Source organism: Cynocephalus volans, chromosome X (genome assembly GCF_027409185.1).
Source record: "Cynocephalus volans isolate mCynVol1 chromosome X, mCynVol1.pri, whole genome shotgun sequence".
NCBI classification, from domain to species: Eukaryota; Metazoa; Chordata; class Mammalia; order Dermoptera; family Cynocephalidae; genus Cynocephalus; species Cynocephalus volans.
In genome coordinates, this window is record NC_084478.1 from 77,762,466 (window position 1) to 77,789,217 (window position 26,752).

Genomic DNA, 26,752 nt, shown 5'->3' on the forward strand with positions numbered 1-26,752 from the left:
GGTAATGCAAGTTTGCTTGCTACAGGTGGGGGTTAAGGGTAAGAGAAAAGGTTATGTACCTTAGAGTCCTAGGTCCACACATTTTTGGTGGTAGATCCCCAGTGCTGAGCTCTTTAAGAACAAAAGCTAATCTTTCTTTATGGAGCCTGTCCTCTGTGCTGGGTACTACATTCAGCCCTTCAGATCCTCACAAGAGTCCTGCAACATAGACATAATTGTCCCAGCTTAGATGATGGCCAAGTTCTTTGCATCCTTGGGCCTCAGCTTTCCATCTTTAACGTAAGAAAACCTACAAGAACTGCTCCCACTCCAGGAGATTCTTGGTACTAGAAGGAGATTAAGGTGTCCTCGTTGGAACTCTGCTGGTCCTTTTGCTCTGGCCAGCCAGTTGGAAAATGGGGAGGGGGGTGGAGTGAAAAGCAGCAGGGTGGAGAAGGCTGAGCGGTGGATGAGTCAGTCTGCCAAGATGGCGAGAGCCACTGTTCCCCTCTCAGTCTGGCTATTGCACGAGGTCTTCCTCTTCGTCATGTGGTTGGTGAGATCTGGGTCAGACAGGAGGAGGAGGTGCTCACCTGGTGACTAAGAAGACACCCCACTGTCTCGCATTGGGGTATGAGAGCAGAAAGGAGGAGGATCAGTGGTGAGACACCTCTCAAATAGGGGGGCCGGGTGGAAACAGCGAGAGGCTGACTTCAACCCTGGAGAGGAGGCCCAATGGCGATGGGGAGGAAGACAGAAGTTGACGACTTGAGGCCAGTGTAGCTAGAGAAACGGGGGTTCCTGCCCAAGGTGGGGGCGTGGAACTTTCTAGTAGCTACTGAGGGGGCGGGGCAACCACGGCCGTCCTTCGCCCGGCCCCTCCCTCCTTCCCTGTCCGCTTCCCTGGCGGGCGCGCTCAGTCCCGGTGCAACCACCCGAGGCGCCAGCGCTCTGGCTCGGCTGGCTGGTTTGTGGGCTCGGCAGCCGCCAGACGCGGCGCGGCGCCACCGACTCATGGCCGAGGCGCGGGGCTGGGGGCCGGCCTTGCGGCTCCCGAAGCCCAGGACGTGGACGCCGTGGGGTATGAAGGGCGCCCGGTGGGATCCGCCGCGCTGGAAACCAGGTGAACAGAGCAGGCAGACCCAGGCGGGGAGGGCAGGGCTGGGCTGCACTTCGCCGACAGCCTCCCGCGCCCGCCTTCCCCGCGCCGGCTCCGCGACGCTCCCGAACCCCTCGCCTCCTCGTCTTTGGTTCCAGTCCCGTTTTCATCGATTAGTCCTATGTCCGTTTGTCTAAAACTCCACCCCTGGCTGGCAGACCGCCGTTTTCAGGCCTTCCACCCCGCATGCCTGCTTGCTTCTAATTCTTAGCCAGCTCTTGCTCTGTCCCATAGGTGCCCCGTCCTCTTATCGCAGCTGTCCATCTGGCTTGGTCCCTACCCACTTCTGCCTTCATCCTTCGCTCAAAAAAGAACACCACTTTGGTTAGTAAACAGTATATCCCTTACCCCCTATTTCTCCAGCACCTTCTTTGTCTCTGCCTCTGGTATCTACATGTCCATACTCCTGTCATGTCTTCCTGTCCCACTATTTGTCTGACCCTCGGCACAGATTTTCCCCTCGACATTCCCTTGCCTGTCTGCCCTTCTATCCCCTTTTTTGGTCTCCGCCTCGTTGGGTCTTATCACTTAGAGGGTAGCTCCATGTGTACTGCTCTCCCTCCAAGGGTCCCTTACCCCCTCATTGTGTACCAGTTGTAAAACACAGCCCAGCCATCCCGGCAGCACCTTTTTAGTCAGCTGTCATTGTCTGAAAGCTCCCTCCCTAGGCCTTTTTGGACTCCAAGGGATCTCTCAAAGTGCTTCGCATTTTGCTTTTTAAAAGTTGAAAAAATATTGCTTTCGGCACTTAATTTCCAGGCTCTGTCTGCCACTTTTCCCAGTAATTCTCTTCTGATTTCACCCAAATGGCAGGGAGGAAATAGCAAACCAGGTCGGGGTTCTCACCATAGATTTGTCCTGGAACTTGACAGACAGGGCCCTTGAAGATCCTTGGATCAGACGCTGTACATGTGAGGACACTGAGTCCCAGAGAGGACAAGACTCTCATCCAGGTCACAAGTTCCTCCATGACAGAAGCAGGGTAGAAGCCTGAGCTATATAGCCTCCTGGGCCCTGACCCAGGAGTCTTGGTAGAGATGGGGCACGGGATCTACTTGTGTGGCACACACAAGTTCTGGGTACCCATGTTATGTGACTAGTTGATTCGTGTATGTGGGGAAGTCCCAGCCCTGGCTGAGGGTCAGATCAGAACTCTTACTTAGTGAGAACGTGTATGTATGGGGCTGGGGGCTATGCTTCAGGAAGGTACCACTGAGAGGGAGCAGGGCATCCAAGGTCAAGCAGACCTCAGGCCACTTTGGTGAGTGGCTCTCGACCCTCACCATACATCCCATGCCCTCTCTCTCTGATGTCATCGTGGAGTTTTTGAGGGCTGCCCTTTGGGGACAGGGAATGGTTGGCCAGGGGACAGGCTCAGTCGACCTGAATTGAGATTGCCAAACCCTAGAGACCCACAGTCATGAGGGTCGGATGAGCCAGACTCAGGGCAGGGCCTGTCAAAATTACATCCTGTCCCCAAGCTGCCCTCTGACTCTCTGGGCCTCCCGGGGTCAGGCTGTGGTGGCTGACGGTAGAGCCTGGGGGGTGGGGAGGGTAGGAAGAGCACCTCATTCTTCCTCCTCCTCCTCCTCCCAGGTTTTGTCTTGGGAGCTGCAGCCCAGAGGGACACAGAGAAGGATCCCAGGCCAAGGGGCAGGATCCAGAGGTCTGTTCAGGGACTTTGGGTGCCTGTGACCCAGGGTGAGCTGGATGCAATGCCAGGGGCACAGACCAGATCTCCAGCCTTCTGGGCCGGCTTGGCCTCGGCCCCCTCCCTGTCCCTGCCTTTCCCTCAGCCCCCACCTTTTCTTTTTCTCACTTTCCTCTGCTCTTTCTGGCCCAGCCCCTAGCTAGGACCCATGCTCAGGGAACTCTCACACCACCCCCAATCCTTTCCTTTGCAGGAGCCCCATGGATGTTGGGCTTCTAGGAGCACCCCCCACCCCACCCCGAGAACACACAGAGAAGCTCATAGAAGCAGAGAATGTTCTGGAAAGAAGGGACTCTAGAAACCAGGGCCTAGCCCCTATTTTTTCAGATGAGGAAACTGGGCCTAGCCAGGGAGGAGCAAGCTCAAGGGCTGAGACTAAATCAGGCAGAGAGGAGGATTGGGGGAGGACACAAGGAAGGCCCCTCTGGCCTCAGCGGCTGGTGTGTGGCTGGGGGGAGGAGTGCGGGGCAAGGTGGGGGCTGTGTTAGTAGTGGGCTTGCTTTGCTCATCCCCACCCCCACTGCAGGGTGACCTTGCTCTGAAGAGCAGGGATGGGGTGGGGTGGCAGAGGTGGACATCCTGCCTGGAAGTCTGTGCCATGGTCACCAAGTGCTGTGTCCAGGGTGACCCCACCTATTTGGGCCGGATAGGCAGCCCTCCCTGAGGGAATGGAGGGGGTGTGTGCTCTATCCGCCTGCAGCAGAAAACCTCTGGTGCCTTTGAGACCATCAGTGAAGCCAGGCCAAGAGCCCATTTTGGGTGTGCAATGGGGCCTGTTGCACTGTATGGCCTGGTGGGTCTGCTGTGTGGATGCTGGGGTCTGGCCTTCCATCCCACTGACACCTTGCCTAGTGTTTGCTGGGAGGAGATGACAGGCCCTTGGGTGTCTGGGAAAGAGCCAGGGCCAGCTGCCCAGTCCAGGTGCCTGGAGGCAGGCATGAGCAGGTAGGAGATGGTGAGCACCTTGTACCCTAGCTTAGGGAGAGGGAGCGCAGAGAGGTTAAGTGACCCCTGGCCTGGGCCTGGCGTGTTCAGCGCCCCAGCTCCCCTCACTGCCAGCCCAGGGCTCTTAGCTCAGCATGGAGTCCTCGTTCCAGAGTGCTCTGGGGTGGCAGGTGGGTGCAGCCATGGCATCCCCCTGAGCTGTGGGCTGAGAGGGGGTCTTTGTGCCACTGTCAGGATATAGCTGTCTGTCCCCCCTCCCCACTTGGCATCACACAGTGAGGTGCCTGTGTGCTCCTCACTGTGCAAGCCCTTCCCCCCACCGCATCCCTCTCCCCATAGCTGCCTCTGCTCTGGCTGCCCCTCGTAGTGCAAATTCCTCTGCCATGGCCATGGCTCCTCAGGAATATATATATTTTATGAGCCATGACTATCCTCCCATGCTGTGGGAACCTGATCAGTAGTCCCTTTTCTTGAGGCTGGGTGGGGCCCAAGCCACCCAGGTGCAGGCCTTTACCCTCCCATGCCTGCTTGGTGGGCTTCGCTGAGGCATGCAGGAATGTGTGTACAAGTGTGAAAGCCTGCATGTGAGGGCACCCTTGTCATGTGCTGGGTGGGGCAGGTCTGAGTGTAATTCTTTTTCTCCTCACAGCTGCTACTCCCCTTTTTCAAACTTCCCAGCTGAGTTCCCCGGCATGATTTGCTGCTGCTAGTGGAAAGGTCTGTTTGATTTCCTCAGCCATTACAGAGTGGGGCTATGGATCTGAATGCAGTAACTTGAGGAACTTCCATTCCCAGGCAGGGAGGGGTGTAGGGACTGTTGTGAGTGCTCAGATGGGCCCTTATGGGGACCCACAGGTCTCTGGGTGAGTGAGGCTCAGGGTAATTGTATATGGAGTTCTCTGCTGCAGCCAGAAAGAAAAGAGCTGATTGACCCTGCAATACGGCTTAGCTCTACAGCACCTTCAGTGCCATCCTACTACCTGCCCAGCCTTTACAGCACACTCTCACATCCGTGGTTTCCACTTTGCCCACTGGCTCTTATGCTCTACTCCCATTTTATAAGTGAAAAAACTGATGGTTGCGTGGCACAATGACTTGTCCTGAGAGATGTAGACAGAAACTAGTAGAATTAGGACTAGTACCCAACTCTCCTACTTCCTAATCCAGGGCTTTTCCACCATTGCACAGCACTTCTGTCACCATATCTGACATTTACGAGTACTTACTATGTGCCAGCTACCATTCTGAGTGTTTATTTAGCCCAGTGGATCTGCTCAACAGCCATGTAAGGTCAGTACTGTGATTATCCTTTGCACTTTACGGATGAGGAAACTGAGACAGAAACAGTCACACAGCTAGTAAGTAGCAGAGTTGGGATTTGTACCTAGGCTGTCTGGCTCCAGGGTCCATTATACTCCCTCGTGTATGACACAACTGGCCTGTGGTGGTGGCAGAATGAGGGAATATGTCTTGGGTGTAGAAACACACACACAGAGGCTATTTTTACTGGCCCTCAGCATGCTTCACACACTCTACATTTTCCTGCCTGATGACTGAGCTGGTATCTAGAGTAGCAGCAGTGGTGGCACTATAGGACACACAGGTAAGAGTGGGGGCTTGTGGAAAAAGAGAAGCCAAGGACCTAAAAGCTCCAGTTATCTCCAGAACCACTCAGGCTACAGACCAGAAAGGAGCCTGTGGAAAGGTACCATTTCCTCATCCTTTCCAGACACTATTACTGAATATTTTTTCCCGGACTCTGGCTTAGACTGGGAGCAGGGAGGAGGGGCTGGCAGTGGTATTGAAGGGGATGAGCTATCTTTGCCCTTCTGAACAGGCTGAGTTCTCTTTGCCTTTCTGAAGCTTATGGGATAAGGGCGGGGGATCAAAAAAGACCCAAAGAAATAGCCCTGACATTGCATGGGCTATTTCAAAATGTCACAATGTGCATGGCAAATATTATCTTTCCCTGACTATTGTGTTCAGTCATTCAACAAAAGTTTTTATTGAGTACCTACTCTGTGCCAGGCACTGTGAAGCTCTCTTTCTAGTTATTTATAGCAATTGCCTTTTTTTTTGTAGTTTTTGTACTTTCAGTACTTTTCCCTTTTGTAGTTTTTGTTTTAAAACTTGTGTGTCAGAACCCATTGTATCTGATTCAGTTAAATGTGTCTACTAAAAGGTAAGTTGGATTTGCTTATTATTCATATGATTGTAATTTCTTCATGGTTGTCTCTTGAATGCCTTTCAAAATTCATTTACCCATTAGCAAACATTACTGAGAAACTACAATAGGCACTGTGCTTGGTACCATATGGTGGATGGAATCGGTTATGACATGGTTTCTTGCCCTTAGGGAAGTGATAGTATTATTGCAGGACCCCCGCTTTTATGTCCTTTCTAGCACTGTGCACAAGTAAGAGACATTTGGCTTTAACTCAGAGCCTTGGGGATGCTGACAATTATTACAGCCCAGCCTCAGAAAGGAGGTCATATTCCTTCCCTCACATAATAAGGATTCCTGAGTCTGGGTAGGATTTTTTTTTGTAAGAGTGAGTTCTGATGTGCAGTCCTCATTCAGGTCCAAGACCCACAGGCATATGGCTCACCTTGAACAAATTGCCAGAGAATACCAGCTGCAGACCTGCCATTGAAAGGAAAGGAGGCGTACACACTTGTGGTAACCTTGCGTCATAGTCGGTCCTCTGATTCTCATCAGGGCCAGCAGGAAAGGAAGGTGGGAGAATTTCAGTTTGGCTAAGTAGACTGAAGAGAAGACAGGAGGTAGGCAACTGGGACTAGGCTAGGTCTGGCTCTGTCTTTGCCTCAGTGACCTTGAGAAAGTTGCTGTCCTAAGAAACATATTTTTGCTCTCATCTGTGTTGAATACTCTAGCAAGAAGGTTAGATGTAAGCAGTTCCTGCCTTCTAGGAACCTCAGCTTCATTTCTCCCATCTGTTAGGTATGTGGAAAATAACCATTGTGCATGTGTTGTCCCTGCCATGGGTTTGCTGGATAGCCTTGAATGAGTCACCTCTCCTTGGTTTCTGAATTTGGAAATATGGGGGATAGTGGTTGGACTGCATGAGGTCTTCGATACTCCCAGCCTTGGCTAATAGGAGTCTTCAATTCAGCCATGAAATCAAGGTTGTGAACTTGTGTGGCATTCTTGCTAGAAAAGGCAAGAGAGAAATCAAATTCTAATACTCTTTTACTGACTTTAAACGGGCTTTTTGGTGGTACTTGCTGTCAGAACTCCTGGAAGCCCTCTCTTGCCATGATTAATGCTGGCACCCCAAGTTTTCCATGCATTTCTCTGTGGGGGTAGAGTTTGAATTTGGGGGATACTGGGGAAGAGGGCTAGGGATACTAGGGAAGTTACAGAATGCTGGGCCTGAGTAAAGTGGAGATGTCACTTTCCTGCTCAAATATTGAATTATCCAGTTCTCTTGGTTCTCTCTTGGAGATCTTCGGGGTCTTCGGGACTCCCTGTAAATTATTTTGAGCAAGTCACTGAACCCTTCTGTGCACATGGCATATGTACTTCAACCCCCACACGGTACCTGACACATGCAGAACTCAATACATTTTAGTCTATGTGCCTGGCCAACTCGCTCCTTCACCCTCGGTGGTTGGCTCTGGGCTGGCGCCTCCTCCCTCCCAGCTGTGTGACTTGAGGGAAAGGCAGTGGCGCGGGGATTGGAGAGCCAGCAGGCAGAGCCTCGCCCACCCGGATTTGGGAGACTTTCTGGGGAGGCCAGTGGGCCGGACTGCGTCCTCATTGGCCGAGGGTCCTGTAGGTGGGCGGGACCTCCCTACAGGCCGACTCGCCCCTGCTCCCTCCCCACCTGCGCGGTGAGTGGACTCGGGTTGACAACGCTAAGCATCGGTGCCTGCTTCTCCGCTGGCTGGCACCGTTACTCCCGGCCCGACCCCAGGCTCCCCGGACGGAGCAGTCGCGCCTGCGCTCGCCTCCCGCCCGCTCGCTGTTGTCTAGGGGCTGGAACCCAAAGGGGTGAACGCGGCCTCCAGGTAGGAGTTGGGGCGACGGCAGGGCGAGATCCAGACGGACGGTGGCGCGCGGCTCTCTCGCCCCGCCTGGACTCTCCGGTGCGCTCCGGCCCGGCCCCTCTCCTAGCGATTCCGCTGGGCGGCGTACGCAGGAGACGGGGAGGAAGCAAGCCCAGCCACTTGCATTCCTGGGATTTGGGGTCGTAGTCGCCGAAATTGGGGGACCCCTGGGCGTGCCAGATGCGCTTCTTCTAGCGAAGACCCGCAAGTGGGGCAGTGGAAGGCGGCTGTCCTCCCGTTACTCCCGGGCCTGGCTGGATCCCAGAGCCGTCGCTGGAGCTAAAGAGAGGGGTTACAGCGGGGCGGGGATGGCAGGGCTTCGGGCTCTGTGGCCGGGACACGCCGCTTCTCCTACCTTCTCCTCTTTTCTCTGCGTTCGAGGGCATTTCCAGGAAGCCCCCATCGGGCTCTTTGGGCTTTCCCGTCGGTAACTGCCTCACTGCCTTCCTTTCTGAGTAACGCCTGGGACTTCCCGGTTTTAAGGCAGCTGCGGGGACCAAGCGAAAACCTTTGGATAAGTCGCATCTTTGTAGGGCTCACTTTCCCCGTGAAGTCCAAGATGGGTTTGGATAAGAGAACCTCTGAGAAAAAGCCTTTTAGTGGAAGTTTCGGGGATTTCCAAATTAGGTAGTCTCGGGTTCTCTCCATGTGTCTTTTCCCACCACTTCTTGTAGATGAACACGGAATTAGGACTCAGAAAACCACATTAGGCGAGTCATACCACTTCTGTGGGCCACAGCGTTTTCAGCTGCACCTCGGGGGTGGCTTCACTTCGATATCTAAAGGGCCCAGTCTTTTCAGCCTTGACATCTGGTTATTTGGTGATCAGGGCCAGGCTTCTAACTGGCGGGTAAAGAGTTGTCTGTCTCTGAGACCCTTGGGGCCACAGGAGCTATGCAGTTGGACAGCTTTGTGGTGATTATGCAGTTAAGCCAGACAGAAAACTAGTGTGTGTGTGTGGGGGGGGGGGAGGTTGGGAGGGGGGGAGACAGGAGTCAGACTGAAGGTGGGGAGTTGTGGGAGTTTTCTTCTAGAGCCCAGGGCCCAAGAAGTTGGACACCCCGAAGATTGGGCTGGCCTGGAACCTATGCTCTCCCCAAGTCCCGGGACCTTGGCTTGTCTGGGTCCCACTCCAAGCACCCGGTGCTGACGGGGAAGAAAGGATGATGAATCACACCCCAGACTATTTTCAAACCCTGACTCCTCCTATGGGATCTACTCCTGCCCCCTGCCCCCACTTCAGTAGTTGCCTTGCTCCCTTCCCCAAACCAGATCCTTGCTCTCTGAGTTTCCCCCTCACTTTCATCTTCCTGCAATGAAGGAGGGGCAAATCTTGTCTGGGGCAGAGAAGAAGGCTGCAGGTGTTTTCTGGGTGGCTGGTGGGGTGGGAAGAGTGTGATGTGAAGGGTGGTGTTTGGCTGTGGCAGAGGGAGTAAAATTCTTTCGTACTAAAGTTACAGCTGCCATATAGATGAACATTCTGGGCTGTTCCTCATTTCAGTGATTTGGCCTTTTGTCTGTGTTTTGGATTTTGGATTTGGAATTTCTGCTCCCTGGACTTCTATAGTTAGAGCTAGGAAACACCACACTGGACAGAGTCCAGTCTCCCCTGTTCTCTTGCCTTCTTTCCACACCTTAAGCAACTCTTGGAGAAGTAAGCTAAACCTCTCTGTATCTGTGGCTCCCCTCACCCATCTGGAGAGGCTGACTGTGTTTAGAACAAGAAGAGGGGTAGAAGGTGCGAATGTTGGGGGAGGTCAGTGAGTTGTGCAAGGAGGATGGCAGGGCCTTCCTTATTCAAACACACACTTCCTGAGTTCAAGTGGAGGAGCAAAGAAAGTGGCACCAAGAAGGCCCAAACTTTGACCCTCTATGTCTTCTTGAAGTTTTAAAATTTCATTCTTGGCACTAGGGATTGGAGAGGGAGCAGAGGACCCCTGGGTCCAGATATAAGGGTAGCAGCAGGGACAAAAAGCAAGAAAGTCCCAAAGGTAGGAGGGGATGGAGTCTCTAATTGTCTAATTGGAATGCTGGTGCTTTTCTGCTGGGAGACTCCTGGAACTCCCTCGTTCCTGCCATTCCAGCCCTGGGAAAGTTCAGGTTCAACAGATGGCAGATTTAACAAAGGCAGGTGGTGGGGCAAAGGGTCTCAGGCTGGAAGAAGGAGTGGCTTGAATAGAATAGAGAGAACTTTTTCCTGCGACTCCCAATTTTGGTAGGATCAAGTGTCATGGCCCCAGGCCTTGGGGAGGTGGTTCTGAAGATAAATAGGGATAGGGAATTTCAAAGATGCAAGGGTTTTGGGATGGGAAGTGTGAGCTCCTCAATGTCTAGGTGAGATTTATGTTCTCCCTCACTCTCCATTCCCCAAATGGGGTAGTTGAACACTGGGCTGGGCACACAGTTGTTGGTGTCAAGTGTTTATTAAGGTTGTATTCATCTGTGACTTGGGGTCTTGGTTTGTGTGTGTGCCCATGTGTTAGGGAAGGGTCCTGGTAGATATGAATGAGTGGACTGGAGGCCACAGTCTGGGTCCTTGTCACAAGTCTGAAGTGCTGTGTTTGTGTGTTCAGTTTCCTCTTGCCCAACCCTCCACATTGGGAACTGGCATGCCAAACAGTTGCTGTTCCTGTTTACTTCCACCACAGACAGGAATTTTAGAGCTGACTGTGAAGTTCCTTAGGGTGGCATGGAGCAAAGAACAGGGAGTGGGAGTTGGATACATGGACGTTTAAATCCAGCCTCTGCTGCTCTCCTCAGCCTCTCAGACCCTCAGTTTCTCCCTGCTTTTTCCACTTCTCTGGGTTAATAGAGGAGATCCATGGCTAAGTATTCTGTAAACCTGCAAGTACTGTAAAATGATTAGTCATTAGCTTGGTGCTAGGTCTTGTGGAGGACACAGAGTTATAACCCCTACCATTGGGGAATCAACCATGTAGTTTGGAGGTTAGTGACATAAATAATACATGACATATTAAGACTCTTTACCTCAGTGAGGGCTTTTTTAAAAAAAATATTATGAAGAATTTTGAACATATATAAAAATAGGGGTAATTAGTCTAATAAGGCCCCATGAACCCATCATCCAACTTTAACAGCCATTAGCCCATGGCCAGTTTTGCCCTATCCACACCCCACCTACTTTACCCCCTTTCTTGTTATTTTGAAACAAATCTCAGACACCTTATTAATTCATTTATAAATATTTCAATATATATCTCTAAAAGATAGGGACTCAAAAAAAATAACTACACTGCCATTGTCACACCTAAAACAGGTAATTAACATCATCAAATATCTGGTCAGTATTCATACTTCCCATTGTGGAAGAGGACGTTTTTCCATGGGAGTCTATTACAGAGAGCAATTGCTGTTGACTGAGGGGCAGGCGACTGACAGAGGCAGCGATATTTGAGCTGAACCTTGTAGTAGAGGCCCACGAGAGGTCTGAGCTAGAGGGATTATGCAGCCCTAGTGCCTCGTTTTATAGTTGCCCTGTTACTAGTGCCAGCCCCATGGCAGCAGATGTTAGCTGCCTCTGGGGCTGGGATCCTAGGCTGACTTGTGGAGGCTTCTTGTGCAAATTCCCTGCCTCTATTTCTCTAGTGGTAAAATAGAGTTCTACCTCACCCACTTGCCTCCTCCCCAGCTCCAGGGCCACCCAGGAGCTTGAGGTCAGCTGGCCTGGGAGAATTCCTGGGAGGCAGCTTTCCACCCAGGCCTCTCCCCTGCCCCTGGCCCCTGAGGCCAGTTCGGAGCAAAACAGGATGCGTTCAGGATGAACGTCTTTCCCAGCTTGCCATCTAATCGCCAAGGCCCAGCTTGGAGCTTCCTCTCTCATTCACGATAAAAGCCCTCACTGTCTTTCTTTTCCCTTCCAGTCCAGTATGGGTGTGCTGACTTCCTCCATATCCGGGCCAGTGCTCCTCCACCGCATGTGGGGCTGAAAGAAAACTGCCCTAAGTGTAGGCCTCTACCCCCACCCACCCCACTGCAGCCTATTGGAGAGGGAGAGAAAGACCCTGGAAATGCTCTCCCTGGCTGGTCTCCTGCTCTTGGGCTGTCCTTGGGAAAGTAGTGGCCCCTTTCCAACTGGCCTGGGGTCCTGCCATTGCTTGGTTAATGATTGAGCCACACAATAATCACCTTGGAAAGTCACCTCTAGGGGATGGCCATTAAGTAACTCCCTGTCCACCCCAGGCCTTAAAGGGACCCCATGCTGAACCTCACCTTCCCCCAAGGGGACATCTACAAACTTTCAGTCAGGAACTTCTAGGGCCAGTTAAAATCCTGTCCCTCTGTCCTTTGCTTGGGCAAACAGTAGTTATTTACATTTTTTGGATGGGCAGTGGGGTAAGGGTTTTTTTTGTTTGTTTGTTTGTTTGTTTTTTAGGCATCACAGTCAGAAGGAAGTGGTGGGGCTGTTTCCAGGAGCAGTTGGTCCCCTGATCTCAATTTGAAAGTCTAAAAGAGCAAGAAATGCCCACCCAAAGGGTCTGCCATTGCTGGGGATGGGGTGAGGCTGAGAGTGTGTGTGTGTGTGTGTGGGGGGGTGTCTGTTTTCAGTGCAGCTGTGGGTCCCTCCATACCAGTCTGGCATGAGGGTGAACTGCCAGCCACACTGCTGCTGCTGACAGGAGGAGGATGCCTGCCTCAGAGAGCCTGTTTTGAGACAAGCAGTGGGGGTTGAGAAGCGTCAGGCCAGGACCCAGACCCAGACCCAATTTAGAAAGCTCTAGACCACAAGCCAAGAGGTAGAGAAGGAACCCAGCATTTAGTGAACCCTGTGGGCCTATGACAGAGTCAGGAAACTTGGCTATGGTTCTGCCTCTCTATAGCTGACCCTCCGTGAGTGACTTTAGGGAAGACATTTGCTTTTTCTGGGCCTCAATTTCCATGTCTATAAAGTGGGCAGGGCAGGTGGCATGGACTCAGTGGTCTGTCCAGCTTTCTTCCAGCTGTGCAAGTGTGTGTTCCCACTCAAGACCTTTTTCTTATCCACAGGGCACTGGTGAGCTAGCTTCAAATTCAACCAGGCCCGGTTGCTAAATAGTCTCAGCTGGCTGCGGCAGTTTGGGCTAGCCAGGCCCTGAACTCCTGCAGCTCAGGTTCTCCTTGGGCTTGAGCTTTTGTGCAGCTTGCTCTCTAGCCCCTCCCCACATTTGCATCTGTCCCAGGTGGCCACCCTCTGACCCATTCAGCCACAAGTTAATGAGTGACTTGCTCCCCCTAGGTAGTACCAGCCCAAGGTACTCCTGGGATCCCAGGCTTCTGTGGAAAGCACCTGAGGGCCTAGCCAGCTCTGGTCACCTTTATGCTTTCTCCCACAATCTCCCCAGAGGTAGGTATGCAGACAGAGCTCGGGGAGGACTTCTAGAGGGTACTAGGTCCGACTCTCCCTCTGAAGCTTGGGTCTTCCTGCCATGTACTTCTGCAGTTCCTGCTTACCCATCTTCAATACCTGGGAGTGCGGTATGTTTAAAGCAATTGCTTTCATCTGCAGAATGTCTGAAAGAATTTTCACGTGTGTGTGTCCCTGAGGTTTCTAACCCTGAGTCCCAGCTCTCCCCGCTAGGACCACCTAGGCCCTGTGTGCTCCCTCTGACCTTCAGAGGTCTAAGGACAGAACCCTGAGCACAGAACCCTGTGTCTTTTCCAGGCCAAATAGCCTTAGCTCCTCCTAGTATTCTTCCTCAGACCTGGGACAGCCCCTTCCTGGCCTCATCGCTTTCCTCTCTACACGCTGTTTGTGCCCCCTGCCCCCCCTCCTTTAATGTGTAGGGGCAGGAAATGGGGCTCTGGAAACCCCTGTTTATTTGTAGTCTGAACTTCTCCAGATGACTTCTCTATAATCTTTTTCTGGTAACCCCAATGAGTGGACTCTGAATCCCCAGAATCTTGGGTCCAAGAACCTCATACAACTCTCTCTGATTTGTTTGGTGTTCAGGTTTAGTTAGCTCCCACAATTGGGGAGTGCTTGGAAGGTAGGGCCTTCTTGCTGGTGCCCCCATGGCAGAGGACAGGCCTGGTGAGGGTAGGTGCTCACCTTTATGAGCTAAATACAGTGTAATATGTGGGGGCTTCCAGTGTACCCTGCTTTCCTGCCACTTGCTTTCATCTTTGGAGCTGGTGGGAGGTGGAGGGAAGTGAATATTTTAGGGAGCACTGAAGCCAGAAATGAGGATGAGCCACACCCACAATGGGGCCTAGAAGAGTGAATCAGATGGGGAGAAACACCAGCTCAGCCATTCCTTACGCTAGCAGTGGATGACGATGACAAGTCCTCCTGTTTCTTTAGTTTCCAAGGCACTTTCACTTCCATGATCCCATTCTGTTCTCAGAGCAACCCAGTAAAGAAGACAGTGTGATCCCCCCAATAAGATCCTTGGTGATCCCCAGCTGAGGCCCAGGGAAGGGAAGGGAACAGTCTCCAGCGAGGGAGGACTGGGAACCCAGGTCTCCTGACCCTCTGCCCTCCCTGTTTTCCCCAAACCACACCCAGTAGCCAAGGCAGCTAGGGCTGACTCGGCAGCTTCCCCACCACAGAGGAATCTCTGCCCAGGCTGCAACTCTGTTCCCATGGTACAGGGAGCAACCTCCAGGGGAGGTGGCCTAGTGGCCTAGGATTTCCTGCCCTCTATCTGGGCTGGCCAAAGGCTGGCCTGTCTGAGGTGTGAGATAGATACCCGCAGCCAGCCTTTCTACTCCAGGCTGAGGTCAAGTCAGGCTGGAGTCGGGGCAGGGAGCTTGGATGAAGAGCTTGGCCCAAAACATCTGGCCTGAGGAGCCCCCACCCCAGCAGGGCTTTCTAAATGGGGGGGGGGGGAGGGAAAGGAATGTGGGAAAGGGGCCAGAGTGGAACAGAAGTAAAACACATCCTGAGCTGTACACAGGGTGCCTGGGGCAGGAGGTTGTCATCATGAAGGACATGAGCTCTGGCTTACACAGCACTGGGTGACTTTGGGCAAATTACTTAACTTCTCTGAGCCTTCATTTTGCAGCTATAAAACAGAGGTATATACCGAGTATTAAATCCAACAATATAAGTACAGTTCTTGCCACTATTGTTGCTCAGTATTACCTTCTGCAGCCTTGTCACTTTGCTGTTTTTCACTGACCCGTGGATGCTCAAACCTGCCATCTCCTGGGCATTAGGTCTGGACTTTTCTGTCACTTCAGAATCCACCTCATCCAGAAAAGCTCTCCCTGGCCATGCCTATGTACAGGGCTCTCTTCCTCTGGCCTTCTTTCGTGACATTTATGACACTGTAAACAGGCTGTAGTAATGATTATAATAATAATAATGATAATGAACTCTTTCATGTTCTTGACATTTTAACTTACATGGCCCCCTGGCAGTTCTGTCAGGTAGATACTGCTATCATTGTCCCCATTTTACACATGAAGAAACTGAGGTAAGAAGAGGTTAAATGAAGAACTTACCCAAGGTCACACAGCCATGGAGTGTTGGAGTCAGGATCAGGGCCCAGGCAGTCTGATTCCATTGCCTGCATCTTTAATGACTGGGCCATGCCTCTCTCTCTTTAGATGCCTGGCCAGGAGGCAAGAGCTGAGGTTTGGGTCTCCCTTCTCCCCCTGAGTGCTCATCACATCCACCAGTGATCAATTACTCCTGGACAGACAGTTCCCAGATCTTGCCTGCCTGCCTGCCTGCTTTGTCCCCCCTCCACTGCCCCCATAACCAAGGTGGACAGATGAATAGGAGGGAAAGCATGAAGGAGTAGGAACTGATGCTCTAAAGCAGAGCTGTGTTGGTTTAGGGGGAGGCTGCAGGAGGGAGTTGGGGGTGAGGGAAGTTCTGACATCAGCACCAGGCCTGCCTGATGAGCCCTTTCCAGCACTGGGGGTGGAGAGCAGGATGCTGAATGGTGTAAGGGAAGAAGAGAGATTTTAATGCGGTCTTGACAACCAGGTTGTATTGTTTAGAAGGCACGGGTGGTTAGGGGCAGGCAGGAGACTGGCTGGATTTACTCTTGTGATCCCTCTAGCTGGTGCGGCCCATACTAGAATTGGGTGTGTGTGGGTTGGAGGAGGGGGGTTGTCCAGAAGATCTAGCCCTCCCCCTAGTGTTCCTATCCCAGGGTCCTTGGGGGCTGTGAGCGTCCTTCCCTCAGGCCGCACCAGCTGCCAGCTCCAATGCTTTGGAGCTCGTTCCTTGTTATCTAGCCTCCACAACAAGCTCTGGTAGGCTTTGGTGGACAGCCCATCTTAGCCCCTCCTTCCCTGAGAAAGATGGGTCTGGCAGCAGCTCCTGCCAAGTACTTCAGGGGAGTTCAGCTTTTTTTCTGTTTTCAGACCTTGGTGCCCAGCATAGGGCCTGGTGCGAGTAGGTGTTCAGATACTATTAGTTGAATGAATACAGGCACAGCTAGAGGGGAATGGATTCGGAGGCGAGAGTGGAGGGAGACTTAAGTGAGAACAGATCAGCTGGAGGGCTATGGGCATTTAGGCAGGCTTCTAGCCCCATCTGTAGTCCAACAGAAGACACTTGACCTTCCATAGCCTCAGTTTCCCATCTGTGCAATAGGCATTGCCTGCTTTGGATAGGGTTGTTGCAGAGACCAAATGAGAAGTGGGATGATCATGTGTTTTCCCCACCCATGGGAAAAACAGTTACTTCTGGCTTAGGATTCATACTGCAAAAATCCTTTTTTTTTTTTTTTTAGGGTGGAAAAGGTAAGGCATGTGCATTTTATTTTATTTTATTTATTTATTTATTTATTTTTATTTTTTTATTGAAACATAGTTGATTGTACATATCTGTGGGGTACAGAGTTGAATATCAATACCTGTGTGCAATATGTGATGCTCAAATCAGGATAATTATTATATTCTACATTGTACAATGTAATCAATTTTTGTGGCCCTTTACCAATTTCTCACTAACCCCCTCCTTTCTCACCTCTGCGAACCTCAGTTCTGTTTTCTCCTTTTAAAGTCCAATGTATGATTGTGCTTGTTGTGTCTTTATTTGTTTAATTTTTAGCTCCACTTATGAGTGAGGATATGCGGTATTTCTCTTTCTGTGTTTGGCTTATTTCACTTACCATAATTTTCTCTAAGTTCATCCATGTTTCTGCAAATGGCCGAATTTCATTCTTTTTATGGCAGGGTAGTATTCCATTGTGTAAAAAACCCTGATAGATGTCTGCTGTGTGCCAGGTGATTTCTCTTATTTAATGAGGATTCTAACTTGGTAGCTCTGACTCGGGAGCCAGACTGCCTGGATTTGCATTTTGGCTCACTGCTTCTTAGCTGTTGACCTTGGGCCAGTTGCTCCATATCTCTGGACCTCAGTTTTATCATTTGTAAAATAGAGATATTATTGGAACACTTACTTCACAAGGTTGTTGTGAAGATTCAATGATATAATCTGTATAAAAAGTACCTAAAGAAATGCCTGGGACATAGTAATGGCTCGATACAATTGGGCTATTATTATTATCTCATTTTATCCTCACCAAAACCTCATGTTGTTTGTACTATGATTATATCCCTGTTTTACAGATGAGGACACTGAGGCAAAGAGAAGTTAAATACCTTGCCCAATATGATCTATGTAAAGTTCTTGGCCCAGAGCCTGGCACATTGTAAGTACTCAGTAACTATTAGTGTCTGTTACTAATTAATAATAATTACATTTCGTATCATAAAGATTGTCTTTAATGAGCATAGCTACAGTAAGAAGTAGCAGACCAGGACTAAAGCCACATTAGCCTGTTACTCTTTCCACTGTATCCCATAACTTCTATGCCTGTTAGGTCACCATTTTGGGTTCTCCTTCCCTCCTTACCCCCCAATGGCCTGAGTGTGCTCATCGTCACCCCTCCCCCAAAGGCCCTAGACCCCTGCCCACTGCTATGTGCTCAGCATCATGGCCCTCCCTCTGGCTTGCTGCAGGGCTCAGGGGAGTGGTGGTTTCTTCTCACTCTCGGAGGAGACCACTTCTCTCGGGCCCATTTCCTGTCTGTCAGGGACAATTTTCTCTGGATTTCAGGGTGGGGCCATGCTCTTTCAAGGCACTTCCTGCTTGGAAGTTTATATTTGGCCTCAGCAAAAGGAAGGGGAAGGAGGCAAGGGAGTGGGATGCAGAGGTGGTGGGCATAGGGCCAAAGCAGGCGAGTGCCAAGATCTTACAGGCAAGAGAAGGAAGCAGGAGGTGGTGCATGACCTGTCTCTCATGTGAACTTGGATGTCCTCACGTGAGCTTGGGGTGGCAGAGCTAAGTGCTCCGTCAGGTCAGAATGCCTCTACTCTCCAGCAGAGTTCATTTTCTGTTCTCACACCTCTGGGCCTTGGTTCTTGGCCCTATGGTGTCTGCCAGTCAGTGAGTGGCTTTGAGCTGAAGGTGTGTTCTCAGTTCTATGTCTTGTGCTGTGGTGATACCAGTGAGGGGGTGGAGTCAGAGGCTTACACACTGTTTAGTTGGGAAGCAGGGCTTCCTGTCTGTGTGCTGTCAGAATGTTCAGTAACCCTTACCACACTGCAGTGGGGACACCAAGACCAATAGGACCCAGTGCAGTGGAGCTCCCAGTTGAATTAGGGGAGACAGACTCACATGTTGCTGAGAAGGTCATGGAAATGTGTAGGGAGCCACTTAATTGAACTGAACCATGGGGTAATAGGGGGTTGGTGAGAGGTCAGGGGAGGCTTCATGGAAGGGGATGTTTTACCTGTATCTTGATGAATAAGTAGCTTCAAGTCAGACTGGGTCTAGAATGTGCAGAGTCTTGAGTGCCTGGTAGAAAGCAGTCTGATATCTGTCCCAAGCTGTGGGCAGCAGGGAGCCTGTTAGGTTGCAGAGTAGGACAGTAGCCAGGTTAGAGGGATCTTGGAAGAAGAAGCTGGCAGGATGACGCATTGAAAGGAGAGACTGGAGGCTGGGAACTGGGAGCGCTGAAGTAATCTAAGCATTAGAACCTAGAGCACAGTTGGGCATGGGGGACCTTGACCATTTGATGGAAAAGTTGATAGAACTTGGTGACTAAGTACATGTGGGGAGAGAGGAAGACAGAATGACTGCAGGTTTAAGCCTAGGTATTTGGTGCCTTTGGAGGCAGTAACACCAGGAGACCTGGTTTGTGGGGAAAGGTGGGTTTGGTCTTGGTCTCCACTGAGGACCCTCACTTAGGTCTCCCAGAAGAGAATGTGAAGGAGGAGGACAGATCCCTGTACTGAACCAGCCACTGCTGATCACACATACCTCTGCTCTGGCTCCAGGTTTTGGGGAATGGCCATTATATGATGGGGAAACTGAGGCTCAGACAGAGGTAGTAGCTTGCCTAAGGTTACATAACAAATTGCTAGTGGAGCTAAGGCTAGAAGGTAGTTCACCTGACCTTCAGTCCGATACTTTCTACTCATACTGCAGTGGAGAGCAGTTACTGCTGGTTTAATATCTGCCCCAGACCGGTTTGGCTGGCATCTCTTGCCTCCAGGCAGGGAACTGAAGGTAGTGGAGTAGTGTGTGACTTACTAAAACACCTGTCTTTCTTTGTCACCATGACCTTGTCAGAGCACCTGGGACAGGGTTGGGGGCAGGAGCCCCTAGGGCAGGAAAGCTAATGGAGCAACTGTGGAAGAGCAGATGGTTGCTTTGACCTTCACTGTCACCAGGAAGCCCTGGGCCCAGCAGGAATGTCAGCTGTCCACTTTGGCCCTGTTGTATCAAGCAGTAGTTTAGGAAACCACAGGCTGGGCCACCTCTGGACCTAAATTCTCAAGCAGCTCTAGTGGGCCAGAAGTCTGGTTTAACCTCAGGGCCCTTGTGACTCTCTCATTTATAGGAGCTCAAGCCACAGCTTCGTGAAGGGGGGTGGGGAACCACAGTGAGGGGTTTCTTGTGTAATTTCCTGCCTTAGTCCATTCTGTGCTGCTATAACACAATACTACAGACTGGATAATATATAAAGAACAGAGGTTTATTTGGCTCATGGTTCTGGAGGCCAGGAAGTCCAAGAGCATAGCACTGCATCTGGTGAGGGCCTCCGTGCTGCATCATAACATGGCAGAAGGGCAAGTAAGCACGTGAAATGGAGAAGATGGGGGCTGAACTTGTCCTTTTATCAGAAGCCCACTCTGGGGCTAACTAACCCACTCCCTTGATAATGGCATCAATCCATTCATGAGGGCAGTGTCCTTATGGTCTAGTTACCTCTTAAAGAAAGGCCCCAACTCTTAATAGTGTTACAGTGGCAGTTAAATTTCAACATGAGTTTTGGAGGGGACATTCAAACCATAAGACTTTTATGTTTATAAAAACCCCAAAACAGAACTGCCTCCTCTCCATGGCTGGCCCTGCAAGGTGTTCACAATGTGCAAAGGGAAGGGACCTCCATTGAATGTTGCATTCATTCTTCACCTTACCCCCCAGGACATCCCCCAGGTGGGGTGGAGCTGCCTAGAGTTGCCAGAGGCCCCAGGCAAGGCAGAGGGTGACTCTCATCATCTTATACTTCAGATCTTGAGTCAACCTTTCTTTGTTGTGGGGGCTGTACTGTGCCTGTAGTATGTTTAGCAGCATCCCTGGCCTCAGTAGATGCTAGTAGCACAACCCCCCCAGTTGTGATGACCAAAAATGTCTCCAGACATTGCCAAATGTTCCCTGATGGGGGGTAGGGATTGTCTCTGGGTTGAAAATTCCTGTGGTAGAGACTAGAAGTTTTGCCCTTTGCCCATGGTGTGGATGTGGAGTGTTAAGGAGAGAGAGATGTTAGAGGGTAGAGCCACACATGTGAACCTACCGCTGGCCAGCAAAAAAATTCAGTGGCTTGATTTTGCTGCCACCCAGTCCCACTGGACCCTCCTGAGCTCTTTGCTTTGGTGGTGCTTCATTTGTGATAGGGAGACTCCCAAAGTGTTGCTTACATGGGCCTAGGAGTTTGGCATCCAGCTGTAGCTCTGGTTGAGGCTGAGGCTGGCATCCGAACAGGTGCAGCATGGCCCCAAGTTCTTCCCCGGTGACCTAACAAGGCAGAGGCCAGCCAGTGTCTAGCACTGCCAAGCTAGGCTGGTTGAAATATAGTGGCCCTTGCTGGGGTGCCCCTCCTGCAAGGTTTGGAATGTGGGATGAGAGTTATTTTGGTCTTGTCTCACTTCCTCCCTGTACCTCCCTCCCCTGCAGGAACCAAGTTAGAATTGCAGTTCTAGCTAAGGGCAGCAAGAGCAGAGAGAGGGAATGAGTGTGCTGGCCCTCCCAGTGGACAGGGTACTCCAGCCCTGCTGAATGTCTGCTCCAAAGTAGGGAAGGGGAAATCTTGATGGCCCTGGAATCCCTGACAGCTCTTAGTATGGGCTCTTGTGAAGGCTCCTCTCCCTTTGTCCCTCAGAGAGAGAGGTGGCATAGCCAGTCAGTCACCTGTCACAGCATCTCTGCCAGGGTCACTGCCAACCTAGAGGGTACCTTTGTGCAAACTAGAATGAAGTACTGTCTCCGAGGGATGTAGTCCTGTGCCAGGGCCCAAGGCTGGGTGGGCAAGCTTCTTTTGGCTTAAGTAGGCTTCTTAGTGTGTCCTTACAGAGGGGTGGAAGGAGAAGTTGGGGCCAAGTGCTGAGGATGGTAGCTTCTGAGATATAAGCCCTCTGCCAAAAACCAGCATCTCCTCCTTGAGAGGGGTCCCTCTCTAAGGGTGGGGAGTGGGCAAAGGAAGTGAGCTTCGTATAAACCAAGAGAAATGATCTGAGAAGCCATCTGCCAGGGCCTAGCATTTCCTAGCTGTAGTAGCAGGGCCTGCTGTTGGAGGCAGCCCTTCTCCCTGCTTCCCAACTCTACCTTGGCCTCACAGAGCCCGCCCTGGGAACTTGGGTTGTCACATAGACAGTGGCATCCCAGGTCTTTCTCTACCTCTCAGGACACTGACTTCCTCCTGTGCTCACTGAAGGTGGGAGAGACCATCGCTGATACCAGACCCTATTTTGGAGGCACCCATCCAGTGGGGAGGGCCATGGGGAAAATGCCTTTACAAACAGGAAGCTAAGTAAGGTAAAGGAGACCAACACATTTGTTGAAAGTTGCCTTATGGCAGGGAAGCTGGCTTGATTGGAAAAAGCTTTGTTTTTCCAACTTGGTTATGATCTTCGGACATTATGAAACGTTGCTGCCTTTTTCCTGGGTGCATATACCCATGTTCATATAGCTTTTCTCAGGAACAGAAGCCCTGCTTTTCCCCTAGTTCTGTCCTTCTCTGTATAGAGAAATGGTTTGTGCTAAGAGGATCCCTGCTGGTGCAGGTATTGTCATTTACCTCTGAAACCATGTGCTGCTATTCAGCCCTTCCTTTGACGCTCCCTCCAGGAGACCTGTGGATGTGGCCCTGAGGCCTGATTTGACTCTGGAGCTTTCTAGTTTGCCCTCTCCCCTGACTCATATGGCTTTGATCAGCTGGGCCCCTCCCCAGGGACAGAGTCTGGGCTTAAATCTCAGTGAAATCCAGTTTGTGCCAGCTGACTGCTGTTACTGACCTGTCCTGGCACATCACCCTTTGGCCGTAGCACAGCCTGCAGAATATAGCTGTTGAAATTGCTAGCAGCCATGCCCTGGAATCTGCACATCTGGACACAGAGGTATGGCCAGGGGCCACAGACATTCCTGCCTTACTCGCCTCAGCCTGCCCGATGTCACTCTCCCCTCTGGGCACATAAACCAATCTTCAGTCTGGGCCGCCCAGGCTCCAACCCCAGGTGAACTGAGTATACTGGAGGTGGGATTGGGGCCACTTCTGGCCCCAGCCTGAGCGGGCTGGGATGGGTGAGAAGGACAAAGGCAAAGCATCGTAGTTGGGCCCTTAATCACCAAGACATATGTCCCTGACTGCTGCATCTGGGAAGGAGCCTCAGGGACCCCCAACCGTCCATGAGATGGTGTATTGTTGGGAGCCAATGTCCCTGACATCCTGTTTGGTAATAAGTCATTTACATTCTCTAGATTCCTACTAGGGAGGGCTGCTGGGTAATTCAATCTGTAGCCCTGCTCTAAACTCCTTTGCTCTTTTGTCCTCTGGAGCAATTGCAGCCTCTTTGAAACTACTGCCTCCTAACCTCACTTCCCTGAGCCATTTGGCTTCAATTCTGACAGTGGTATGGGCACAGCCATTGTACAGACCCAGAAGGGAACACTAGCTGGGCTTCTTCCTCCAGTTTTCTCTTTTTCTGTGGGACCCTTCAGAGTCAGAGTTGGGAGGGGGCACGTTTATTGAATACGTGGTACTATGTGCCAGCCAGGGGCCTTTATTTTCTCCAGTATTGGTATTTAATGCTCTCGGTAGCTATAGAAGTGGATGCTATGACCCCCCCGCCCCCTTTTTACAGAGGAGGAAACTGATGCACAGAGGGCTTATACAACTTGCCCGAAGTCAAAGAGCTAGTGACTGAACCCAGGCCTGTAACTCCACTAGACCAGAAGGAGTAGAGAAAAGTTCAGGTGCCTGGAGTTGGTTCCTTTGAGTCTAAGCCCCTTGCTTAGTGGCATCCAAGGGCAGGTGGCATAATGCAATGGAAAAGAGCACTGAACATGGAATTAAAGGATTGGGGTGTAGTCTCAACTATAACACTTAACTTTGTGTGACCTTGAAAAAGTCCCTTGGGCCTCAGTATGCCCCATACTGCAGCTTTAAAAAAAAAAAAACTGATGTGGAGAGTCCCATCACAGACCAATTAAGTCAGCCTTCTGCGGATGGGGCCCTGGGCACTGCTATTTTTTAAAGTTTCCTTGCTGATATTCTAATGTACATCCAGGGGTGAGAATCACTGAGCTGTGTGATTTAAGCTAGTACTTCTCAAACTTTAATGTGTGTGCAAATTGCCTGTATCTTGTTAAATGTAGATTCTGATTCAGTAGGTCTGGGGCATGGCCTGGGACTCTGCATTCCTAAGAAGCTCCTAGGTGATGTTGAGGCTGCTAGTCTGGGACTGCACTTCGAGTAGCAAGGGACTAGAGTGTTCAAGGTAGGAATGAGAGAACTTGGCACCCATGTGAGTGAGCTGGTCCCCCCGCCGCCAGTCTCTGCTAGCCTAGCATCAAGGGAGCAGGCAGCCTGCCACTCTCCCATGGGCTCTGTGGCTCGGGTGGATAGTGCGGATGTGTAAGCTGTAGGACTTCAGTACTGCCTCCCTTGTCTCCTTACCTCTCCTCCTCTTTGTTTGGCCTCCGGCCATGAGGGACCAAGGGCTGCAGTGGGATTTCAAGGGTGTGTTCCTGGCATGCAGGGATATGCCTGGGGATTGGCTCCCCTGCCTGGAGTGGCCATTTCAGACTTGTGACCCCTTAAGGGTCACTGTCTTCTCCTGTGCCCACCTCCCTGGAAATTCTGGCCAGGTCTGTCTTTTGGCAACTCCTTTTGCCCTAATGACAGGAAAGCAGAGCTGGCTGCCAGGAGGGCCACTAAGATCAGGGGTCTTTTCCAGGGGGTGTGGCAGGAACAGGAGACAGGAAAGTAGTGGTGGCAACCAGCTGACCTGTCCTAGCAGCAAAACCATGTCCTCAAATGCTCACTGGGGCCAGCGTGCAGTCACTTTGGCCTTAACCACATCACCCAGACTACCACTGGCCTAGCGAATTTGATCCTTTCACAGGCCTGCATTGCCCCCTGCCAGACAGGCTGAGGTACTGCTACCTGGGCTCTGTCAGACACTCCCTAGGGCCTCTCAGAGGTCCTGGTGATTAGGAAGCTTCAGTAACATCACACACACACGCACACGCACACGCACACGCACACGCATACGCATGCACAGACCGAGGTGCCTATGGGTATATACAAGTGCACGACCCCACATTGATGGATCGTGCACACGAGCAAAGTTGTGTCCAGCTATATGCAGAGACAGATGTGAGGTGGGCACTGACCTGCTGCGTGCACTCACAGAAATGCACAGATGTTCATCCCTGCCCTACCTTTGTTTGCCCCCAAAGCTTTCAGGGGCTCCGGGGGCTACAGAGCCTTCTCTTTTCCCCCTCAAATCCTCATCAGCATGGGACCTTTGAGGGGTCTATTATTTTTTCCGACTGACTTCCATCTTCCCCTACTCTTCCCTCCCTTTACTTACCCTGTATCTCTGAAATACTGTTTTTTCTTTTATTTTCTCAGTCCCTGCTGCCAGGATCTCATCCTGGATTTCCTTGTAGGTAAACACTGGGAAGAGAGAGTGCTTCCTGTCTTGGAAAAACCCCACCAGTGCCCTTGGAGTCCTCTAGTCAGTGGGGCCAGGTGAGACTCTGGCCACAGGTGCTAAGGAAATGAGGAAATGTTGGCCAGAGCAGCCCTGCTGAAGCCAGCAGCCTTCTGCCACCAGCCCTGCTATGCCAGGTCCCATAGTCCTAGCCCCACTGGTCTTTGGCACCACCTGAATCGGGGACAGTCCAAGGGCTCTGCTACTGGTATTCAGCTTCCCCTGACCAGGAAGGCCTCTATAGCTTCAGTCCAGCTGCACATCCCCACTAAGGCTGGGGGCGGATGCCAGCTCTGTGCCAGACACTCCCAGGGCAGAGGCGGGAGGTTGGCCCAGCCATAACTCCCACAGGCCAGCACTATGTCAGCATGACATTCAGCACTGAGTATGCCACAGATAGGCTAAGGAAACTGGAACAGTCGTGGGAGGCCCCCTGGGGAGGGAGGACAGGAACTTGGTGAGTGGTTGGGGAAGGAGTGCACTGGGGAGGCTGCTGTCAGAGGGTGGGAACCCTGAACTGGAGTTGGATTGAGCTTGGCCCCCAACCCCAGCACTGCTACTTTGTCAGCTGCAAGACTGTAGACAAGTCACTTCTTTTCTGAGTCTGTTTGTACATCCGTAACATGGGGCTAGTGAAACTTTCTTCACAGGTATTCATGTGTATTAAATGAGATTTGGCTGTCAAAGTGCTGGAGGATATTAGATATGATGATGAGAAGGAGAATAATAATTATTGTTGAACATTTCATATCTTGGGAGAGGATGGCTCCTTGAGGAAGGCAAGGGGTGGAGGACACAGCTGTGGTTTCCTTTCCCAGCAGGACTCCGTGACCCCAGACAATACTGGGAGTTGCTGATGGTGGTGGGTTCTGTTCTTGGGCAGGAGGCGGGAGAATGGGAGGGGTTTGGGGCAGGTGGGGAATGAAGTTCAAGAAAGTGGTGGCCAGGACAAACAGGGAGTAGGGCTTGGGGAGCAGATGAAATCCTAGCTGGTTATGACCTGGAGTAACTGTGCCAGCCCCTCTGTGCTTCTCTTGCCATTTCTGGATTGCCAGAACTAGCCGGGCCTGCCTGCTGGAGGTGAGGCAATGTACACTGGGGGGTTTAGTACCAGCACCCTGTTAACCCCATTTCTCTGCTTGTTTTCCCCTGCTCTGTTTTAGAAGCTGAGGCCAAAAAAGCTTGTGAGTGGCTCCGTGCAACAGGATTCCCTCAGTATGCTCGGCTGTTTGAAGGTAAGGCCACTCAGTTGCTCACCCTCCCCTGTTCCAAAACTCTTCTTATTCCTCAGGTTTTCATTTGTAAAATGGAGCAAAGCAGATCCTCTCTCCAACCACACAAGAGGCTGTATGTACTGGCCCTGCCCAAAGTTTTTCAGGGACTTTGCTCCTGCAGTTACAAACTCTGTCTCCTACATTATCATCTCTCTACTGGATCACTCCTGTCAGCTTCTACAAGCTCTGGTGTTGCCCATATTTTCAAGTCCCTGGTGGCCCAGTCTTCTCACCTTCCCCACGGTGACCTCATTTCTCTGTTTTCCTTCATTGCTGTTCATTTTTGTTTTTCTTTAGAGTTCTTCATACTTGCTGTTTCCACTTCCTCTCTTCTTCCCACACCACCACTGCTCCCTGACTTCACCACCACCTCGCCTCATCAAGCTCACCAGTGACCTCCATGTGGTCAGATTCAGTGATCACTTCCCA

The 26,752-nt window shown here is 51.3% G+C and overlaps 1 protein-coding gene across 4 annotated transcripts in view; it reads left to right on the top strand.

Annotated features, from left to right (window-relative positions):
* Positions 1–914: 914 nt before the first annotated feature.
* Positions 915–26,752, top strand: part of STARD8 (StAR related lipid transfer domain containing 8) — a 41,055-nt gene continuing 15,217 nt past the window's right edge. For 2 of the 4 annotated variants that reach the window (XR_010022362.1, XM_063083171.1), the window contains exons 1-2: positions 915–1,102; positions 26,213–26,284. Coding sequence is in view for 2 of the 4 variants with exons in the window: in XM_063083171.1 (XP_062939241.1) it covers positions 994–1,102; positions 26,213–26,284 (181 nt within the window). In the remaining 2 variants the exon portion in view is untranslated. Of the gene's footprint in view, positions 1,103–7,818; positions 7,827–26,212; positions 26,285–26,752 lie in introns of those variants that run through there. The other 2 variants (XM_063083172.1, XM_063083175.1) reach the window with 2 other exon arrangements.